Source organism: Carcharhinus amblyrhynchos, chromosome 8 (genome assembly GCF_965287045.1).
Source record: "Carcharhinus amblyrhynchos chromosome 8, sCarAmb.v2.hapA, whole genome shotgun sequence".
In the NCBI taxonomy this organism is placed as follows: Eukaryota; Metazoa; Chordata; class Chondrichthyes; order Carcharhiniformes; family Carcharhinidae; genus Carcharhinus; species Carcharhinus amblyrhynchos.
The window spans coordinates 62644874-62665814 of NC_137331.1; the positions used below are offsets into that span (position 1 = coordinate 62644874).

The window sequence follows — 20941 nt, forward strand, 5'->3', positions numbered from 1 at the left end:
GAAAAAGTGAGAGAATGGGGTCGTGAAACTTAACAGCCATGATCGATTGGTGGAGTAGACGCAATGGGCTGAATGGTCTAATTCTGCTCCTATATTTTATGGTTTTATGCCAGAGTATTTTCTTGTAAATTAAACTCTAATTTCTTAGAAAATTCTCAAAATTCAAGTGATTGGTGAATTGAAAAAGCTGAGCAGCATTGAAAACAACTGAAAAAGTGAAAACTAAAATAAACTTACTCCCCACTTAGCATATTAACCAAAAATGGTTTTAAAACAGATAAAAGCATTAGACGGTGCTAATAATATGAAGCTAGATAAACTTTAGTATCTCATGGGTTTTGTATATAATTGTCAATTACTGGTGAATACAAAAGATGTGAATAAATTGTACTGGCTACCGAATTAATTTTTCATGGTTTAATGTATACTCAAGTAACTCAGATTTAGCAAAAAATGGTTAACATCTGTGTGCAAGGGACAAATTTCCAGGAGTGAAAATCTTAAACAACTTCACACTTTCAAACAGAATTCCTTTTGAAAGTTGCAATACTGGATTTATTATTCACTGATTGTGAAAAACTTGTAACTCACATCACACAAGAAATTACAATTTCAAAAGGTTCTTCTTCAAGCAAGTTATTGTATGTTTTGGATAGTATTTGTTGGAAATTGGACTAAGGCTAACCAAACTTAAACTCACTCTGATCCATAACAGAGCTTTCCATTATTTAAACTGAATAATTCCACCTGTCACTGCCACGTAACAGTGGTAGAAGGATAGCATTGCAACATAATGGAGTGGGGATTCCTTCCTCCTCATTTGTTTTTTTTAAAGAAACAAGCCTTGGCTCATCCACAGCTTACACCATATTTGCCGCTTCGGGCTACATAATGTGCTGTCTGTTGAATGAGAAAGTCAACTTAATCTGATAGATCTGGACTTCAGACCCTACTAAAATATTATTTATGGTAAAGCTACGCAGTATGTCAGCATTTTTGAAAAGAGAACAGAATATAATGAAACCAGGAAGCCTAATACTGAATTGGTTTAATAATAAAGCTAAATTTCATTGTATTTTAAGTACATGTATTGTCCATTTGTAAACATTTACTTCACCAATAAAACCAAAAAAACCTTTCCAGGAGCCAGAATATGGTGTGTTTCTATTGCTACTAAGCAATGTAACTAGTGAATACCAATCATAATTTGGTTTCTCTAGACTTTTGCTTGTTCTACAGTACATGTCACTGCATATCATGGGTCACTTTTATTAAAAGCATTGTTACTACAGTTGGCAGCAATTTACATCTTATCTTACATGATAGCAGTTTTCAATTTTTTTTTAAAAAACATCACAACAAAGAAAACATACATTTACAAAGTCATGTTTGTAAACTTCAATGCTAGTAGAACTGAGGTAATGCTGTTTAGCTTTGTGGCTAAAGTAACAAAGTCCTTTCTTTAGAGAAATGTACCTGAATTTTGTTTATAACAGTGCATTACAAGAAAAAAAATCATGAGACAATGCAAATCAACTGTAGTATAAGTCAGAAATTGTGGTCACCCTTTAGGCGTTTTATTGTCCAGATTTTTTTTTAAAAAACATTCAACAGCTGCCAAGTTATTGCTGTGCCTCTGGGGTGAGACCTTCACACTATCGTGGGGATTGTCAGTGTGGACTCTATTTACAGTCAAATCTATAGGCATGATATGTTCTACAATGACTTTTGTCCATCTGTGCTCTTCACAGCAATGTTAAATATACATCTTCATTATTCCTTTATAAGCAGAAACTGCTTCGGTCACTAACAATCACATGCCATGATTGAAGTTTGCTGCGCATCACAAATTACCATTGGTGAAAAACGAAAAGCAGAGCATTTGTTTTAACTTCATTGCTTAAATTCTGACACAATTTTGAACTTGATATCGCTTCTAGGATAATAAATAATGCACTGCATAATACTTATGACCAAGACATCTTTGACATCTGCATAACATGACTTGGAACTTTGCTACACTATGTTACAGAGATAGCTTAAAAAACTATGTGTGGACATTTAATGAATATGTAAACAGTAGGACTACGACTTGAAGAGTTTTAAAACACTTAAGTAACTGGAAATGTAATTAATCCTCATCATCATCATCATCTTCTCCCTCAACTGAGTCCAACCCCGTCACCTGTGCCAATTCATCTTCCACAAGGGAAGAATCTGCTGGTTTATTAGGGCTTCCCATAGGATCACTGTCATCTGAATTGGCTTCTCCTTCAATAAAACTGTTGTCCTCAGTTTTGCCATCTGTCTTATCCTCCTTATCATCATTTGAGCTTATTGTGTTCTGTAGTCCAGCCAGTGTAGTATGAGGAAAACCAGACAAGGTCATTCCCAGCCCAGGAGGAAGAAACATGGATGGGTAGAATAATCCAGGAGCCATAGTAGAAAGCAAGAATGGATTGAAAGCAAGAGGGTTGTTAGAAAGTCCAGTGGTGGCAGGAGCTGTGAACGAACTTGAACTTGCATTAGTAGAATCAACTGTAGGTTCAGCATTGTTTATTTCCTTATCTTCATTTTCTTTATCATTTTCTTTATCATTTTCTGTTTTAGATGAAATGCCACTTTCTGTTTCGCTTGGACCCGATGTTGCTGAGGAAGTACTAGCTGTAGCAGTCAAGGGGTTGCTTAACAAGCCTCCAAGTCCAAACATATTGGGCAGCCCTGCCATGCTTGGAAGCATCAGTGGTAGTAAAGAAGCAGGGTTTTTTGCATCTCCTCCTGTAGCAGCTGTAGCAAGGCCTGATGGGAAGCCCATCAATCCAGCTAATTGAAGACTTTGCAAGTTTTGTAAATTCTGCAGGCTCGCTAGATCCATTCCAGCAAAGAGACTGTTCATCAGTAGTGGGTTTATTCCTGAGGCTGAAGCAGCAGCCGCAGCAGCAGCAGCTTTGGCAATCTCACTTTTCGGTCTTCTCCCTCTTCTACTTGCGCCCTCTTCTCTAATAACAGGTCCAGTGAGAACACGGTCAAACATGGATTCTGGCAGGAAACCCTGGAAAAAGAAAGATCATCGGTGTCATTGTAATGAAGCCTAAAGTGCACAAAACACCCCCAAATCAAAACACTAGGGGCAACTAATGAATGCTTCTTCCCAACATCATCCAATAAATATTGTGCTGATCAACAAACTAATAGCACAAGTGACAACATCTAAAATCCAGAAGTATTCAAGTATCATTACTTTTCTGGCAGAATTTATGAACCATATTAGTAGACATTTGCTATTCAAAAATCACACTTCATCAAACCAACTCAACTTGATATTGTTTTGCATAATTTGAGATTAATATTTTAAAGAGCGCTTTAGCAAATCAACTGTGGTATGCTACAATTTAGTTCACAGAAAGTGTAGCTACTCAATATGACTAATTGATCCAGTTTGAAAGCGTGGTCACTCACTAAATAATTAATCGTTGCTGAATGAATACTGAAACAAAGCTCCATTCCTAAAGTCAAAAGACTACAATAACATTTTATATAGTCTGAGTGAATGCATTCATTTTGTTTGGCCAAGACTGACTCATGACAAGAATAGCCACACTTACAGATTGCTTGACAACATCAGCCCAATCAGGTGCAACAGCAAACTCAGGATTTTCTTCAAGCCATCTAGGCAGATCTTTCATTGGTGGGGCCATCGCACCACCCATCTAACAAATTTTGGAAAACATAGTATTAATACCTCTTGTAGCATATAACATGGGTTTCCAATTTATTACTTGAAACTTGAATACACATATTTTATACAGATTACTTTGTAGAGAAATTTCTCTTGGATTCTACTAAGAAAATGCAAACTATTGTGAAAGAAATCATTACATACTTTCAGTGACAGTTGGCAAAATTTGAATACAAGTTGCCATGTTCCAAAAACTAATGATCATCACTACACAGAATATAAAGAAATGAGATGATCGATTATAGAAAAAAGGAAATATGCATATTAATTTCCAATAGCTCCACCATGTGGATTACCATAATGCAACAATTGCCCCCACAAAAATTGTCATTGTAACCATTTAAAATGCTTCATCAGCATCTTTGAAATTTCAGTTTCAAAGACAAGACACTTGAGAGCATTTTTCATGTAAAAGCCAACTTACAAAATTCACTTGTCAAAATAAAGATCATGTTGTTCAATAAATTTTAGACTAGTGATGTTAAGTATATACAGATGGCCAAAGTAGCTTTTTTCAGACAAAGTTCGCAGCTAACCAACTGTATTGTTAAGCCAATTCAATCTAAAACAAAAATCTTAACAGATTGCAATGAAGTATTAACAGAAATGGAAATTAGAAAAAATTAGAACTACTTTCCCATTATAAATATTATAAAATACCCAAAAAAATCATTCAAGTCCCATGTTAGAAACATAAAAACATAACAGAAACCCTACAGCACAAAGATGACATTCGGACCAATGAGTCTGCACCAACCACAATCCCATCCAAGCCCTACCCCCATATCCCTACATATTTACCCATTAATCCTTCTAACCTACACATCTCAGGACACTAATGGCAATTTTAGCATGGCCAATCAACTTAACCTGCACATCTTTGGACTGTGGGAGGAAACCCATGCAGACATGAGGAGAATGTGCAAACTCCACACAGACAGTGACCCAAGCCAGGAATCGAACTCAGGTCCCTGGAGCTGTGAAGCAGCAGTGCTAACCACTGTGCTACCGTGCCACCCCAAACAGTTAGGTTTGGCTTTTAAATGTTACATTATGGTCCTTTATTTACCGTATGTTTAAACATTTAATTGTTTTAATTTATTTTATATTTACACTTGCTAAAACAATTCACAAATCAAACAACCAGAAATTAGGACTACCCCGCCAACTTGGTTCAGATAATGGACAGTAAAAAGGTAATCTGATTTAGCTCTACTCCAGAACCTGAGCAGAGTAGCACTAGGAGTAGGTTGCATTCTCGAGTGCATCCAAGTGAATATAAAAAAAATCAGATGACGCTATTCAAAGAAGAGTACCATTTTCCTGGTATTCAGCCAACCTGTCTCCCTCAACAAAAATACTGGCCATCGATTCCACTGATGTGCGTAGGAGCTTGCTATGCATAAAGTGGCTGTCATGTTGATCAGAATCATAGACTGATTAAAACAAAGGAGCCATTCAGCCCATTGTGTCTGTGCTAGCTCTCTGCAAGCAACTCACCTAGATTCACTTCCCGAATTTTTTTTCCCAGTAACCCTGCAATTTTCTTCTTATAAACAATAGTCAATGCACTTCAAAAATAATTCATTCAGTTCAATTAATAAAAACTTATCTCCCATTATACATATGGCTGGCTTAAGATATTAGCACATCACCCTTTGTACTGTCCTGACTGCTATGCTAATTATTATGAAACTTCAATGCAGTGTAAAAGGGGAGCTAATTTGACACTAATGATAAATTAGCTAAAATGACTCAAATTCTTGCCAATCAGATTAGCAATTCTCTCTCTTTACCCAGCCATACCTTTTTCCCATTTCTTTTATTAACAACAGGCACTCTTTCATCTCCTGTCAATGTGTTTACATCCAGTTTATTAGGATTTCTACAGCGATGCCTTTTCTGTTTAGGTTTTTGAAATGGGGTCAACAGCATTTCTCCACTCTTCTGTGAAAGGAAAAAGGCAAAAAAATCACTTGCTTCATTTGGGTAATACAAATTCAAACAAAGCATTCATAGCTTTGTGAATATATATTTATATGGCTGGAATTCCTAATAAACAAAAGAGTTTTAGTAACTTTTCTACTTCATATACTTACTTGATGAGAAAGCAATAATCAATGTATTTGAATTATATAGATTTGGCCATTACATTAAAATATAAATGTTAAAGGCTCCAAGAGGAGAAAAAAAATTTATGCTTTTGCACTTTGTTCCAAATGAACAATTTCCACAAATCTACACAGGATACAAATGATATGGCCAATATTCCAACTACAATATTCAGTACTTGCTGCTGTGCAGTCATATGTTTTTGATTTTGCTCCTGCTTTAAATCAGAGTCTGAGTGGCTTATTTAGTTGAGATAAAGGATCTAATGGAAGAACGAGAACGTGCAGAATTTTGGACAAAAATTTGTACTACATAATGCAGAGAGATTCAAAGTGATTGCCAGCATAGAGTGGAGGAGCTGTGTCGGGATTAGCAACAATGTCAATTTAATTTATTTTTTCACATATTTAGATGTCACTGGTCAGATCAGTATTTACTTTCCATCTCTAATTGCCCTTGAGGTCATGATGGTGAGCTCCCTTCTTAAACCACTGCAGTCCATGTGGTGTAAGGAGGAAGTTCCAGGATTTTGACTCAATGACAGTGAAGGAATGGTGATATAAAGTTCCCAGCCAGGATAGTGTTTGGCCTGGAAGGGAATGAGCAAGTAGTGCTGTTACCATGCGGTCACAACCTTTGTGCTTGTGCTTCTAGTGGTTGAGGATGCCAAGAGGGGAGCCCTGGTAAACTGCTACAGTACATTTTGTAGATGGTACACTGCTGCCATTGTGCAACAGGGGTGGAGAAAGTGTATTTTTAAGGGTGGTGGATGGGATGCCAATCAAGCAGGCTGCTTTGTTCTGGATAGTGTCAGCATTGTACCCAGCATTGATGGTGGTGGTGTCTGAACATTGTCTCTAAGATGCGATTCAGTAATGTATGACAATTCAGGCTGTTGCTTGACCAGTCTGTGAGACAGCATTCCCAATAGGCCATTTCAGAACATATTTAAGAATCAATCACATTGCTCTGGAGTCAAATATAGGCCAATGCACGTAAGGATAGCATATTTCCTTCCCTAAAGGACATTAGTGAGCCAGATGGATTTATATGACAATTGTTTAATGGACACCATTACTGAGATTAGGTTTTAATTCCAGATTTATTAACTGATTTTAAATTCACTGCTGCCATGGTGGAATTTGAACCAGAACATTAGCCTGGGCCTTTGGTTACACACACCACCACTATGCTGCCACCTTCCCCAAATTCAAACTTCAAACCAAGACTGAAGAAACTGGAAAGCATTATCTCAAGAACTGATCTCTTTTTTTAACCTCACAGCACCATCTCCCATATAAAATTGGTGACTATGATGAATTTTTGTAAACAACCAATTCAGCAGCTAGATGAATCATGGTAATCTGAATGGAAAACAGCTTCAACTCGAAGCTATCAACATTAACTGGCTGCATTAGCTTCTGTGTTACAGATGAAACAAAATCTTAGGATCAAATTAAACTGCCCAGATATATCAACTTCAATGAATGCAGATTGTGGCAAGTTTGAAAACAGCATAATTTCATATGAATGCTTCAGTTTTTGCACCCATGTCATTGTTAACGCTAGCAAACCGTAGCTTTGTGAATTGTTGCAACAGGTCTTGTGGAATTGAGAACAGTGGAATTATATTTACGCACCTGATATAAGGCTGGTAACAAAGAATGATACACTTTATATTTCATTTTTATACAAGACCTTGGTCAGGCTTAACTGTATCTAGCTTTGATCTCCACACATGAAGAGTGATATTGAGGCTTTGGAAAAAGGAGGAGCCGCTAGGCAAATTCCCAGCATAAAGTATTTTACTTCATGATAAGCTAAAACAGTTGGGACTGTACATTTTAAGGGAGTGTACACTTGCACATTATGTTACAAGCCTCAATCAGATCATGAAGGGAATATTGTGTTCTAGTTGACAGTATATTCTAATTAAACAGGTCAAGGACCAAATGTCACAATTTGAAGCTGCGTGAGGCTAGATCTAGGTTAGTTATCAGGAGGTGGTTCTTTACCCAGGGAACAGTGGACCTCTGGAACAGAAGTCATTGCAGTGGATGTTTCAAAAGTGAGAACTAGATCCATTCTGGTTATGACATACACCATCTTTTACTAAAGATAAACATTGCAGGGAATTCCAGACCAAACCGATCTCCTGGACTGGTTTTGATCAACTAGGAGGATCAAAGTTGAACGTCTTAGCATTCCCCCCTGAAATTGGTCAGGGATTTTGTGCGTTTTTGTCTCTCCCGGGTGATCACATGGTCTTGGTGGATGGAGAATGTATATATTGTGATGCACAAGGTATGTGCAACAGACTAGTTGAACTAAAGGGTCTTTAACATTTGATCATTGCTCACGTATTGATGTGGCCTGTAGACATCTTTCTGTGTTGCGATAGTTGAGAGGTTGGTGAGGAAAGGAAAAAGTAAACTCTCACAGTGTAGTGCTAAATAAACAGACTTGTGTTTGAATGGCACCATTCATAACAGCACTGACCATTGTATTCATGATTTGAAATTTTTGGATCTCCAGTATTTATATGCATAAGCCACATTTGACATTAAGTTTGAGCCTTATACTGTGATTCTGAGCGTAGCTCCGAAATAATCTAATGTGTGGAATTGTGGCCCTACTCCATAAGATAACAAGTTTCCCACCTACGTTAGTTAGGATTAGACTTAATGGTTAAACCACTGGTCTCCAAAACAAATCCAACTAGTCTGCAAGGTGATTCAGTTTCTGACCATACTGTATACTAATTCTGCATTCTATGCTTTTCTCTTTTCCTCTATAATTGACAACTTACTGGTAAGTTGTATGTTTCACAGTAATAGACATTTCCTAAAAGCATAACATAGCTTTCCTATGGGTAGTTGACACATCTTTTGAAAGTCGGGATTGGAGCTCCCAAGACTGCTTTATTGTCTATGTACAGTGTCCCATGAAGGAAAGTTTGAAAAGGACTGATGCTATCTGAAACCTACAAATATTGGAACGGCGGTTTGAAAAGAAATATGATTTGGATGAGGGTCTGAGCTTTCTTCAAATTAATGGAAGTAGACAATTACTGCATAGATACTTACTTGCACAATGTTTGGAATGTTATCGAGATTAAAGTGAACATATTTATGTTTAATATTATTCCACTTCAAAAATTCAAGATGTATTATTTATTCCACTAGTAATATTAGCCACAAACACAAAAGCAAATTTTAATACTAAAAATGGGAAAATCTAATTATAATCTATAAACTGGGAAATTCAGTACAAAAACATACTCGTGCAATACGTGTAAATTTCTATGGTAAACAATACTATTCTTTGAACATATCATGTAAATATCTGCATTGCTATACTTACTGGTACATAACTAGGCATATCCACAGTATAAGATGGATGAACTTTCAGCCACTCCACCAAATCTTTATTTTTCGGGGCTTCTTCTCCCACCAGCCTGGTTCCATCTTCTAAATTAATAACAGGGATGCGTGCTTCAGGGTCCAACTGACCAGGGGATGGAATGTTTCTTGGTTGTGACGCTGACTGTGTGCTCTCCTCAAAAGCTTTGGTCACTTCCGCGTCGTCCTGAAATTCAAAATGCATCATATTTTACAAACTGCTAATTCCCTGCATCACTGGGGGCTTTATATATGAATACCCAAGGCAGGCATTTCAGCAAACAGAATACTTTCATTCTTATGTTGCCATGTCCAAATTCTCCATTTTTACAGGGGACATCAAGGTTGTTATTTTATGACTTCAGCACAGTACATGTCAGTGACCTTAAACCGCTCAGCAGCTTATGGGGTTTGGCTTTATTCTAGATTAAACCTCAATTATCTTATCAGCAAGAGACTTGAATATTTCTCAGTACAAAGGTGATTTCTAGTTTCATTGCATCAGTTCTATGAATGCAGTAATACAGTCATTTCTGTATTTATGCAAAGTGATTTGGGAAGGAGGGGTAACCAAAACAAATGGCAATCTAACTCAGGAAATTATTGAGTGCAAAGAACAGTACAGCACAGGAACAGGCCCTTCGGCCCTCCAAGTCTGCACTGCTCATGCGCCCAACTAGACCATTCGCTTGTAGCCCTCTATTCCCAGTCTGTTCATGTGGCTAAGTCTTAAACGGCCCCAGCGTGTCCGCCTCAACCACCTTGCTTGGCAGCGCAATCCAGGCCCCCACCACCCTCTGTGTAAAATATGTCCCCCTGACATCTGTATTGAACCTTGCCCCCTTAACCTTGAAATTGTGACCCCTTGTGTTCATCACCGCTGACCTGGGAAAAAGCTTCCCACTGTTCACCCTATCTATGCCTTTCACAATTTTATACACCTCTATTAGGTCATCCCCCATCCTCCGTCTTTCCTGGGAGAACAACCCGAGTTTGTCCAATCTCTCCTCGTAGCTAAGATACTCCATACCAGGCAACATCCTGGTACATTTCTGTACTCTCCAAAGTCTCCACGTCCTTCTGGTAGTGTGGCAACCAGAACTGGGCGCAGTATTCCAAATGTGCCTAACCAACATTCTATATAGCTGCATCATCATATACCAACTTTTATACTCTATGCCCCGTCCAATAAAGACAAGCATGCTATATGCCTTCTTCACCACCCTCTCCACCTCTGCTGCCACCTTTCGGGATCTGTGAACTTGCACCCCCAGGTCCCTCTATGCGTCTATACTCCTGATGGTTCTGCCATTTATTGTATAGCTCCTCCCCACATTAGATTTATACCAAAGATTTGAACTGTAACTGCACCCCCCCACCCCCACGCTAAAAGCCCATCTAAAACCAGACTAAGTTAGCAAAAATGGAAAAAGTAGGGTCTGGGCTCATACTTCAGACAGTATCAATTTAAACCCAATCAAGATAAGGGGTGGCTGTTTAGAATGGAATTGAGGAGGAACTTCTTCACTCAAAGGGTGGTGAATCTCTGGAATTCTCTGCCCATTGAAGTGGTTGAGGCTTCCTCGCTAAATATATTTAAGACGCGGGTAGGTAGGTTTTTGGTAGGCAAGGGGATTAAGGGTTATGGGGAGAAAGCGGGAAAGTGGAACTGAGCCACTTCAGATCAGCCATGATCTTGTTGGATGGCGGGGCAGGCTCGAAGGGCTAAATGGCCTACTCCTGCTCCTATTTCTTATGTTCTTAAGACAATTTGAGAATTTGAATTGTTAAAACCAAAACTGAATTAAAAACCTAAGACCAATAAACTTTTGTGAAGCTGTCAAATTGCCCTAAAATCTAACCACTGGTTTGTTATTCTTCTTTAGGGAATACAATCTGTTGCCCTTCCCTGGCTTGGGCTATGTGCAATCCAATCCCACAATGTGACTGATGCTTCGCTGCCCTTTAAGTCACTTTGTAAGCCACCGAATTGTGAAGGCCTACCTGTAATTTCTCAGCGCATAACGATGAGCAATAAATGCTAGCTTTGCCAGCAATGTCCACATCCCCTGAACAAATTAAAAGACAAATAATACATTCCTGCTGTTATCCCAGTATGTTTGGCCAATACTATTCAAGTGGAGTTCAACAAAATATTTGCGTGTTTTAATACCAGCTGATGTCACTACTACTACTCAGCTTACTTACCACACTTAATGATGTCCGTTTGTTATTCATAAATAGGAGATCAAGACCCTCAACATTTTTCCTTCTTCCTCTTCTCCTTTTTATTGGCATTTCCCCATCAACTAGTGAACCATTTATCATAAGTCCAGTTGGTGTTCGTGAAAGGCCTGCTTGCAGCATTTCTATGTGGGCTTTATAGGCATCAGATACTGGCACAGAGGCATTCGGCAAAACATACTTGGAATTAACAGAAAGGTTACTGACTGAGGTAGAACTTTTTGCCTCTCTGGAGGCTTTTGATAAGTCCACAGCTCTCTCCTGTCCACTGTCTGAGGCTGCTTGGGACTCACGAAGCTGAGCTACCATCTCCATCAGGTTTCTTCTCCTTGCAGCGCGCTCAGCTTCGATTTCAATCTTCTTTCGTCGTCTCCTGCGTTGCCTTGGAACTGACAGGTTCAATACATCATCCTGCAGAGAGAGAAAAACAGACTCTGCATTTCGAATCCAAAACCTTTTCCTATTCAGTTCAAATCCTATTCCCATTCAGTCCAAAACCTATTCCCATTCAGTACAAGTCTGTTTTTGCCACTTCGAAAATGCAAGGTCCTTCTAATGTTTCATTAAAAAAAAATCAACCATTAGCTAAGAAAATATCTGAAATAAAACTTTCTGCACCAAATCTCTTCTGATCAAATATGGAAAAATGAACGTCAGCAAAAAAGTTTTCATGCCAGAGTACTTTTGAAACAAATGAATTTCTCAATGGAGAGCAATGGAATCTTTTTAAAAGGTACCACTGAGCAATTAAGTTGTGACCCTCATAATGCAACTATCGCCGCCTTCCATTAAAGAATACCACAATTTTAATTTAAATGCGAGAGTCCAAATAAATGAATGATATTAGCTCCAATCCTTACACCATCTATAGTTTAGCAATAATCTTACTTTTTGCACTGCTTCTTGTCATATTTCTGTTACTGTATCAAGCCTTTTATTATAAACTGTCACCATTTACAGTGACTACTGCCCATAGTAACATGCCATGGCTGTTGGACCCTCCTACTAGTGGTAGTACTGTAACATCTTAATTTGGTCTCCCCTAACTCCTTGGACTTTGATGCTAAGAGAATCTGGTATTCCAAGGCAATGCAGATGATAAAACACCACCGATTTTGGCTTCACAATTATCATAACCATTACGATTAATGGATAATACAAAATCAAAACTGAATTACATTTACTTGTTCTGGTCCAATTACACCCGCCCTTGAACTTCATAGCTTGAAGATTGTCTAGTATTTTTACATGCAAACGTTCAAAAAATGCTGCATCATAGGGTAGGATTCTCCAATCTCATCTGTCTTAATGTGCTGCTTATGCGAATGGAGAATTTGACACAGACAAAACTTCATTCATTGTCGTGACACAGCAGAATCCCAGTTACAAATGTGGTCAGCGGTTTCTAGCAATAATGTTTAGCATAAAATGTTAGGATGTGAAGGAAAATCCTGAAATTAGAACATACAACTTTGAAAAATGTCAAAACTTGATGCTAAGTTAATGGAACTGGATTAAATTTAGTACTTTATGCACCATGGAAAATAGTGATCTGTATTGTTCCAAATAAACACTCTCAAAGATATCTTTAATTTAAAGTTCCTGTTGGCATGAAGGGTTTTTTTTTTGCTTCTGAACACCGTGGTCAGTAAAGGTGAGGGATGGTGGTACTGGAGAAGACATCCCAACCTAACTTCTGGCAGCAATCTTCCAGGTCATTAATTAGATAGCGTTTATACCAACAATGTTAAGAATATTAATAAACCACAAAAGTGACTTAATACTCTCAACTTGTAGTTCATGCTCGAGAAGTCAACATTCAATTTTGTCCTTCTTCCCCCTCCACCAATCAAGAACACACTTCCTTGTATAAATTGGAACAGGGTGGCGTGTGGCAAAAGAAAACCACTGAAGTGTAGTTCACCACTGAAAATAAAATGCAACTTCATTTCTCTGCTCTACATCACCTCAGGTTTGCTGTTCCATTTATTTAAAATATATTTGACACTGTGCAGCTATAATATTAAAACACCTACCCTTGATACCTGAGGAGAACCAGCTACATCTTCACAGGCACTGAAGCTCCCTTGACCTACCATGGAGAGTTCTGTGAAACTCCTCCTTGGCAAAGGGCTTTCCACTGATGTGGGTGTATAGTTGATCATGCCATGAAAATCAAATGGCTGACGCCTATTTATAGGCCACTTTCCCTTGACCACTGCTTCACATATATTGTCCAAACGATTAATCATTACACGATCCTGAAATGAAAAACGTAATTGTTAAAATAGATACTCTTGGAACAGTGGTGCCATTAAGGTTTTAGTAAACATTTACTTAAGTCACATAAAGTGTGTGTGTAGCTGCAGTGAAATCAGGTATTTTACATACTAATATTTTAGTAAAGCGCAACAAGCACCTGGATTACAAACATGTGGTAAAATTATAGATTTTGTCTTTTAAAACTTGGGTGTGCCTGTGGAGAGTATTTCGCACTATATAACCAGAGTACATTTGTTCAAGCTTGCCTGTACAGCAATAATTTAAGTCCAAATAGATTTAAAAGGGTGATTCTACATGATTAACCCATGACTTCTTTGAGGTAGTTATAGTGGGACTACAAGGATCTCACGGAAAAAAAATTAGCTAAACCTGCACGGAAAATTTAACAAAAACTCATAAGAATCTGGTGATCAGTTAACTGGTAGAAAGCAAAGACTGTTCATTAGATTTTGAGGTGTTGTTGATCATAGTCTTACAGGTGTCAATTTCTATGCCCTTCCATTTGCAAGAAATTCGCTGACATTTATATAGGAAGAGCAGTAGAGGTTAGCTATTCAATTGGACAAACAAATTAAATTTAAAACCAATAAGTGAAAAGCATTGCAAGCATGTTAGAAAATCCGTGAAGCATTTTAACTTGGAGCTGGATTAGTATAGGGGATTCCAAGTAACCAGGGTCATTGACAACATCCAGATATTGTAGCAAAGCACTTAAAATAGCAAATAGAATACAGACATTTAGCCTGAGTAATAGAATATATTTCTGTAGATGCTTTGCTAGGCACTTACGGCACAGGGCTCAGTCAACACTAGGAGTGTGCAGTATAAGATAGATACAGCAGAAAGTATAAGTTTTGATAAATCATTAAAGAACCTGAAGCTTTGCATCTATTAAGGAAACACAGATGGATAATGATATGATTATCTACATAAAATATTAATTCATGTTGATAGATTAAATATTCCTACTACAAAGTTAGTTAACAAGTGCATATAGATTGAATTTAGTGAAAAGTTTAACATATCAATCTTGGAAGAATGCTACATCTTTCGAAAAATTTGCTATGTATTGTGGGCAAAATCATGGTCATGCTGGAAAGATGCTAAATTACCAGATTAGTGATAGGCATTGATGGGCAAAATGGGGTGTGATCTTATCAGCTCGTCAGACCGAAATAGCACAAGATGCCAAAAAATCTAATGCGCATCTTTCTTATTGGCAAGAACCACTTCGCGCCCAGAAAAGGCACAAAGCTTATTAACATCAGATTTCCACCTCATTACTTTATTTATTATTGTCACAGTTCATGCCCACCTGGCATGCTGCCTGTGCCAGTTATAAGTGTACCCGGGCAGTGCCAAGTTGCTCTGAGGGGTAGGAGGGGGGTGGGGGCGCATGCCTATGCGTGGAGTTGGGGGGTTGTCACACATCCACCAGGGACCTCATTGGGAGGGTGATGATGGCCCGATGCCAGTGATCAGTGTTGGTGTGGGGAGAGAACATGGACTAGATCCAACGTCTGTGGGGGTGGAAGGAGGTCTCCCAGTTCACTGGCAAAATGAAGTACCCAGGTGCTCTGAAGCCAGTTTCACTTGACTTTTTTTTTGTTTTCATTCACCCACTCACCTTCCCTATACTGTTGAAAGATTGCAATCCTCAATGCACCCAAAAGACCAGTGTGGAGGACTCCCATTCCCCATGTTATGGTAGTTTGAATTTTTTGCGGGGGGTGGGGGGGGGGAAAGAGACAGGAGACAAAGAGACGGGAGACACCATCCATGATGTTTTGAGTATCTTAATTAGCACCTCACCAATTGCTACACCAGAACACTAGAAGATCTTATAACAACACCATGGAACAGCTTAAAATATAACATACGTATAGTTAATACAACATAGAAAATGAATAATGAAAGCAAAATATTGTAGATTTTGGAATCTGAAACAATGAATGTTGGAAAAACTCAGCAGATCTGGCAGCATCTGTGAAGAGAATAAAGAGAGTTAAGGTTTTGAATCTGTTTGACTCTTCAGAGCTAAAGAGGGGTAATGTGATGGATTATATAGTGTATTGGGGCGGAGCAGCTGGAGTAGAGTAGAAGGTCAGTAATTGGTGGGAGCTAGGAGAGATTGCAACAAAGATATGCAGCTCTTGAGGCAGAGCAAGTGTTAATGTCAGAGAGAAGGTTCTTATAGTTACATAAAGGTAAGATGTCAGGATGTAGCAATGGGAGAATAACAGTCAATGTTCAGTGATAACAAAAGTTGTAGAACAAGTGACAGATGCCTTGTGGGGGACAGCATGATTTTGCATTGTGGGAAAAAATGTTTTGGATATAAAAATGTTTTTAAAATGGTCAAGGTGGAGAAGAAAGGTCTAGAGTTGTTGAACTCAATATTGAGTCTGAGGGTTATAATGTGCCTAATCAGAAAATGAGGTCCTGCTCCTTCTTGAGTTTGCATTAGGCTTCACTGGAGCATTACAGCATGCTAAGGATTGACACGTGGTCATGATGCCAAGTTGGAATGGCAAGAATGAATACCATGTAGGCTTCATACTTTGAGACAAGTAAAACCATAACTGCAATACATCGTTACCACATTTGCCAGGCAACACAAATAAAAAATAAATACTTGTAGAAAGAAAGAAATGTCCATACATTCATATTTTTATATAGCAAGTGATGATAGGCAAGGTTTAAAATACTGACTCTCTGCTTGTGATTTTGAATAAAAGCTAAAATACCTTGCACTGGATGGAGAAAGAAGATTGCATATTTATCAATTTAAAATGTGAGTATGCACCAAAAGAACTTTGGGAGGATTAGACCATGGTCAGCAAACTGGGGCAGTATGATAGAATATAAGTTTTCACATGTAGCTTACTACATATTGAAGTCCAGATCTCATTTGTTTGACTGTAGGAGATGACATGCAATGCTACCAAAAGGTGGATGGGAGGGTGGAGCAGGCAAGGGAAATTGCAGTTACAGGCAACTCTTGGGTTTCACTAATGATTAAGATTGTTTCTTGGCTGAAGTGAAGCAAAGAAAAACCTTCAAAAGAGAAGGCAGAAGTAGAAACTGCTCTAGTTCCTGGGAAGTGTATTATTTCAGTTACCATGACCTTATTTATGATAAAATAATGTTCATGGTTTAAAGGACACAAAATCAACAACACCCTACTTCAATACCTTGTTCAAAGTAACCAAAATTTGGTCAAAAATTGGATTTAAATAAATCTGGTTCAAATTTAGTTCTGTTTAGTGCAGTATAACCATGAATTATAATTCAAAGTTTAGAATCCAAATAACCTTTGGCCAGAAGGAAAACGAATATGTTCTCTCGTGAAGAAGCTGAGCAACTGTGGGTTCACTATCTTCCATGAAGAAGCCATCACGAGTTTCATCACGGGCCGTGCTTAAAGATGCATTACTTTCTTCATCAAAATGTTTGCCTTGGGAAGCAGTACCAGCTGAGAAGAAAACCACACAGTTTGAATATGTTATCATCAATATGTTCTTGTATTCAGTTTGAAGTGTGTTTCAACAGCAACAAAAGTAAAATACAATCTACCAGTGAAGTAATTTAAAGTATTTTACAGCAGTACTGGCCTACTTTATATGGACATATTATGTAAAAGGACGTTAAGTACGACTTGCAGTCACCAAGACACTTATAGAGTACATCGACTATTGTGGTATAAGCTGCCAGCTACAAATTTCAGTTTTTTGGTAAGTACTTTTTAAAAGTTTGCTCATTGCCCTTGAGGAAATTGTGCAAAGTCATGCTTGTGAAAGTGCAGTGGAACTTGATGACTGTGTTTCCGCAGTGGTGGAAATTTCAGGATTTGACCCAGCGACAGTGAAGGAATGGCAATATAATTCCAAGTCAGGATGACACATGGAGAGGTACTTGAAGATGGTGGAGTTCTGAGGTCTGCTGCCCGTGGCCTTCTAAATGGTAGAGTTTATTTATTAGTGTCACAAGTAGGCTTATATTAACCGTGCAATTAAGTTCGAAAATCCCCTAGTCGCCATACCTTGGCGCCTGTTTGGGCAACACTGGTACAAAGCCCACAAAGTTGACTGCTGCCACATACATCTCTTGTGATATACTGCTTTAATACTGGAGTTAGCCTAATGCCTGGGTACAATGGGAGTGGAGTTGTTCCAAGTTAATTGAGAAAAATGCATGACACTCATTATTTAGGTACACATGATGGAAATTCGTAGCTTTTTTTCATTACTGCAAAGAGTTTTAAATTATCCGACTGACTATATGTTTCAACACATTTTCACCAGGATTATTTTCAGGTATAAGATAGGAATAAGTTGGCATTATGTTGAACAATCTTAAAAGTGCAAAAATAGAAAAAAGTATGGTCCTTTCATTTGTTCATTTATCTGAAAAGAAATCTTTATCTTAATAAAAATAATTTGCAGATGAGAGTAGACTACTAATTAACATAGTTTTTAGAAAGCAAATGGTTAGTTAAATATTGAAACTCAACACCATACCTTCAGGTTGGGATGATTCTTCTGATTTATCGTCATCATCTTCTTCCTCATCATCATCGTCGTCTTCTGACCCTTTCTCAAATGGTAATTTAGGTCTCAATTCTTTTTCATCAGTGTCAGCAAGCAATTTCGCATTCACGTCTAAAGTCTCTTTAGTATCATGCTCAACCTTCACAGACAATGGTCCCGAGATATCCTGACATTGTGAATCAAAATGTATTTTCTCATCACAATTGGTTTTTCCATCTTCCTTAACAAGGACTGTGCTCTCCTCTTCCTGAGATGGGGATGTAGGACATTTTAGTCCATCATCAGTTTTACTATCATCAAAGTCAGTGTGTTCTGTACTTTTTTCTTCTTGAACTGATGTGGATGGGACAACAGAAGGCATTTGGCTCAGACAGGCACCAGGTTGGTTTTGGAAAGGCGTACTGCTCCGCTGGCTAGCCCCTTTGTTTTGAGCAAAGTTTTTATGGGCATCCAGGAAGGAAAGCTCAGTGTCATTTAGAATATGATAGTCTGTCCTACTGACTCCATGCTTTGCAGCACCAATCAATAAGTCTTTATCATGTTTGCCACACTCCCACCATTCAGGCAGATCCATGCTTGGCTGGCACAACTTGAGCCGTTCATCGAGCTGAGCGTGAAGCAAAACCTGCTCTCGAACCTTCCGTAAAAGTTCTATTCGATACAAAGTTCTAGATGCACGTTCTTCCGTGATTGGCTCAATGAAAATCGTGGAATCAGACTCTTTAATAAAAACAAAGTCTTTACATAAATGCAAAAATCAAAATCCAGTTCCCTTCAGTTGCTGCTTCCGAAGTTTTATACTTTGGGCTCTCATATTGCACAGATCACATTCAGATCAATGGATATTCTGAAAGCAATCCCAACCCTTTCCATCCAAAATGACTGACTTGGATATGTGACCCAGCTCAGGCCATAAAGTGAGCACTGAATAATCTGCCAAATATGTACTATGGTTTCCTGATTAAATGGTCTACAAGGCTGATGTGAAACTTCCAGATAAAACACAAAACAGTGAGTATTGCAAAAACAATTTACTGGAAGTCTGAATATTCGTGATCTTGCTCTGCTTCCAGACTAGTAGGAAACAAGATTTGTAATTTTCTATAACATTATGCTGCATGAGGTATACATTTAAATAAAATAAGCTTCTTATGCTTGCAGCAGGAAGATGAATGTAAAATGTTTAAACTGAAAACTAGTCAAAAGGAAAGATTGCAAAGCTTTTAAAAATTTGTCTGATTGGCATTAGTATCAGAGAGGATCAACTGAAATTTGGCAGGATTCTGGCTCGGAACAATCTTCTGGCTTATACATGCACCTTTCCATTGTACCAATAAGATACAGCACCCAATACAATTAGAGAAGGAGCTGGAAGCATCAGAAAATCTGGTTAGTAATGCCAACCTTTCTCCTCTTTTGACACCAGTCCGCCAGTGGGCAGACAGCCTATCCCTGCCTCTAGCACTACGTGTCAAGAACTTGTTTTGTTTCTTTTCCACTACATTTCTACCACCAAATGCCCACCCCAAATACAAAAAACAGATAACCAGAAATTCAGGACCTGTATCTTTGGTGACCAAGAGTTGAGATTATTTTGCAGGTTTACTGCAAATGCCAATCTGTAGAAGCATGAAAGGACATAAACTAGAAAAATTTTAAATTTGTGCAACATTAATTACATCACAGACAAGCAAGAGCAGACCTTCAGCCCCTCAAGAATGTTCTGCTATTCACTGATATTTGTATTTTAACTCTCTCCACCTGTTTTGAATCCATATTATGGCATCTTACCTTCACCTGGATTTGGAGGCATACGACACACTTTTCTGCACATAGCCACAAAACAACTGAAGTACTTTTCCAAACTATCATCAGACTTTTTATCCAGTCTAGCAAAGGCACGGAACTGATTCCATTCAAACTGTTGCTTAATGGGATCAAAAACCACACCAAAGGTTGATACAACACGGTAGAAGTCTGCCTCTTCTCTCCTGGTCCATCTGCAATTTAGAAACGTATTTAAATTAATGAAAGGCACTGAAATCCTGCAGTCTTTCATAGGAAAACTCGTAGTGGAAAACTAATTACATTGTAAATTAGGTTTGGAACAGTAATGTTACCACAAGTGAAATACTGTATGCATTTCTGAGTTGTTTAAATCATTTACAATACAAATAAGCAAATCTCAGACATCTCTAGAAAATGCTACTGTCCTTAGAAATATTGAGAAAAATCCCATCAAAACAGGTAGCAAGGCTTGGACAATTCCATTTTTTTTAATGTTCTAAGAGTTACATTTCAACATAATTTAAGACTGCTAATCGTAGCAGTCAGAAATCCTGGGACTTTGCCCCTCTGGAGTTTCATTCTACACAGAAAATATGCAAAATGTGCACTTGGTATCCCTTAGTGCATATACCAAGACAAGAAATATAAATCAAGTGAGAATGAAGGGGCGTTCATTCGTGAGACTGGACTACCTTGAAAAATACTGAAAGCAATTTGCATTTACTTGCACTATGGAAAGATCTTCAGAGGTGTAACCAAGCAATAATGAACACCAAGCAGAAGAGGTGGTATTAGAGGAATGTTGAAAAGCTCAGTGTAAGTGG

The 20941-nt window shown here is 38.2% G+C and overlaps 1 protein-coding gene across 3 annotated transcripts in view; it reads right to left on the reverse strand.

The window, feature by feature from the left end:
* Positions 1-479: 479 nt before the first annotated feature.
* Positions 480-20941, reverse strand: part of chd7 (chromodomain helicase DNA binding protein 7) — a 249444-nt gene continuing 228982 nt past the window's right edge. For 2 of the 3 annotated variants that reach the window (XM_080194188.1, XM_080194189.1), the window contains exons 30-38: positions 20121-20329; positions 18300-19049; positions 17094-17254; positions 13533-13757; positions 11461-11907; positions 9215-9439; positions 5546-5686; positions 3606-3710; positions 480-3052 (exon numbers count right to left, since the gene is read on the reverse strand). In XM_080194188.1, the coding sequence (XP_080050314.1) occupies positions 2132-3052; positions 3606-3710; positions 5546-5686; positions 9215-9439; positions 11461-11907; positions 13533-13757; positions 17094-17254; positions 18300-19049; positions 20121-20329 (3184 nt within the window). In that variant the 3' untranslated portion in view covers positions 480-2131. The remainder of the gene's footprint in view (positions 3053-3605; positions 3711-5545; positions 5687-9214; positions 9440-11460; positions 11908-13532; positions 13758-17093; positions 17255-18299; positions 19050-20120; positions 20330-20941) is intronic. The other variant, XM_080194190.1, reaches the window with a different exon arrangement.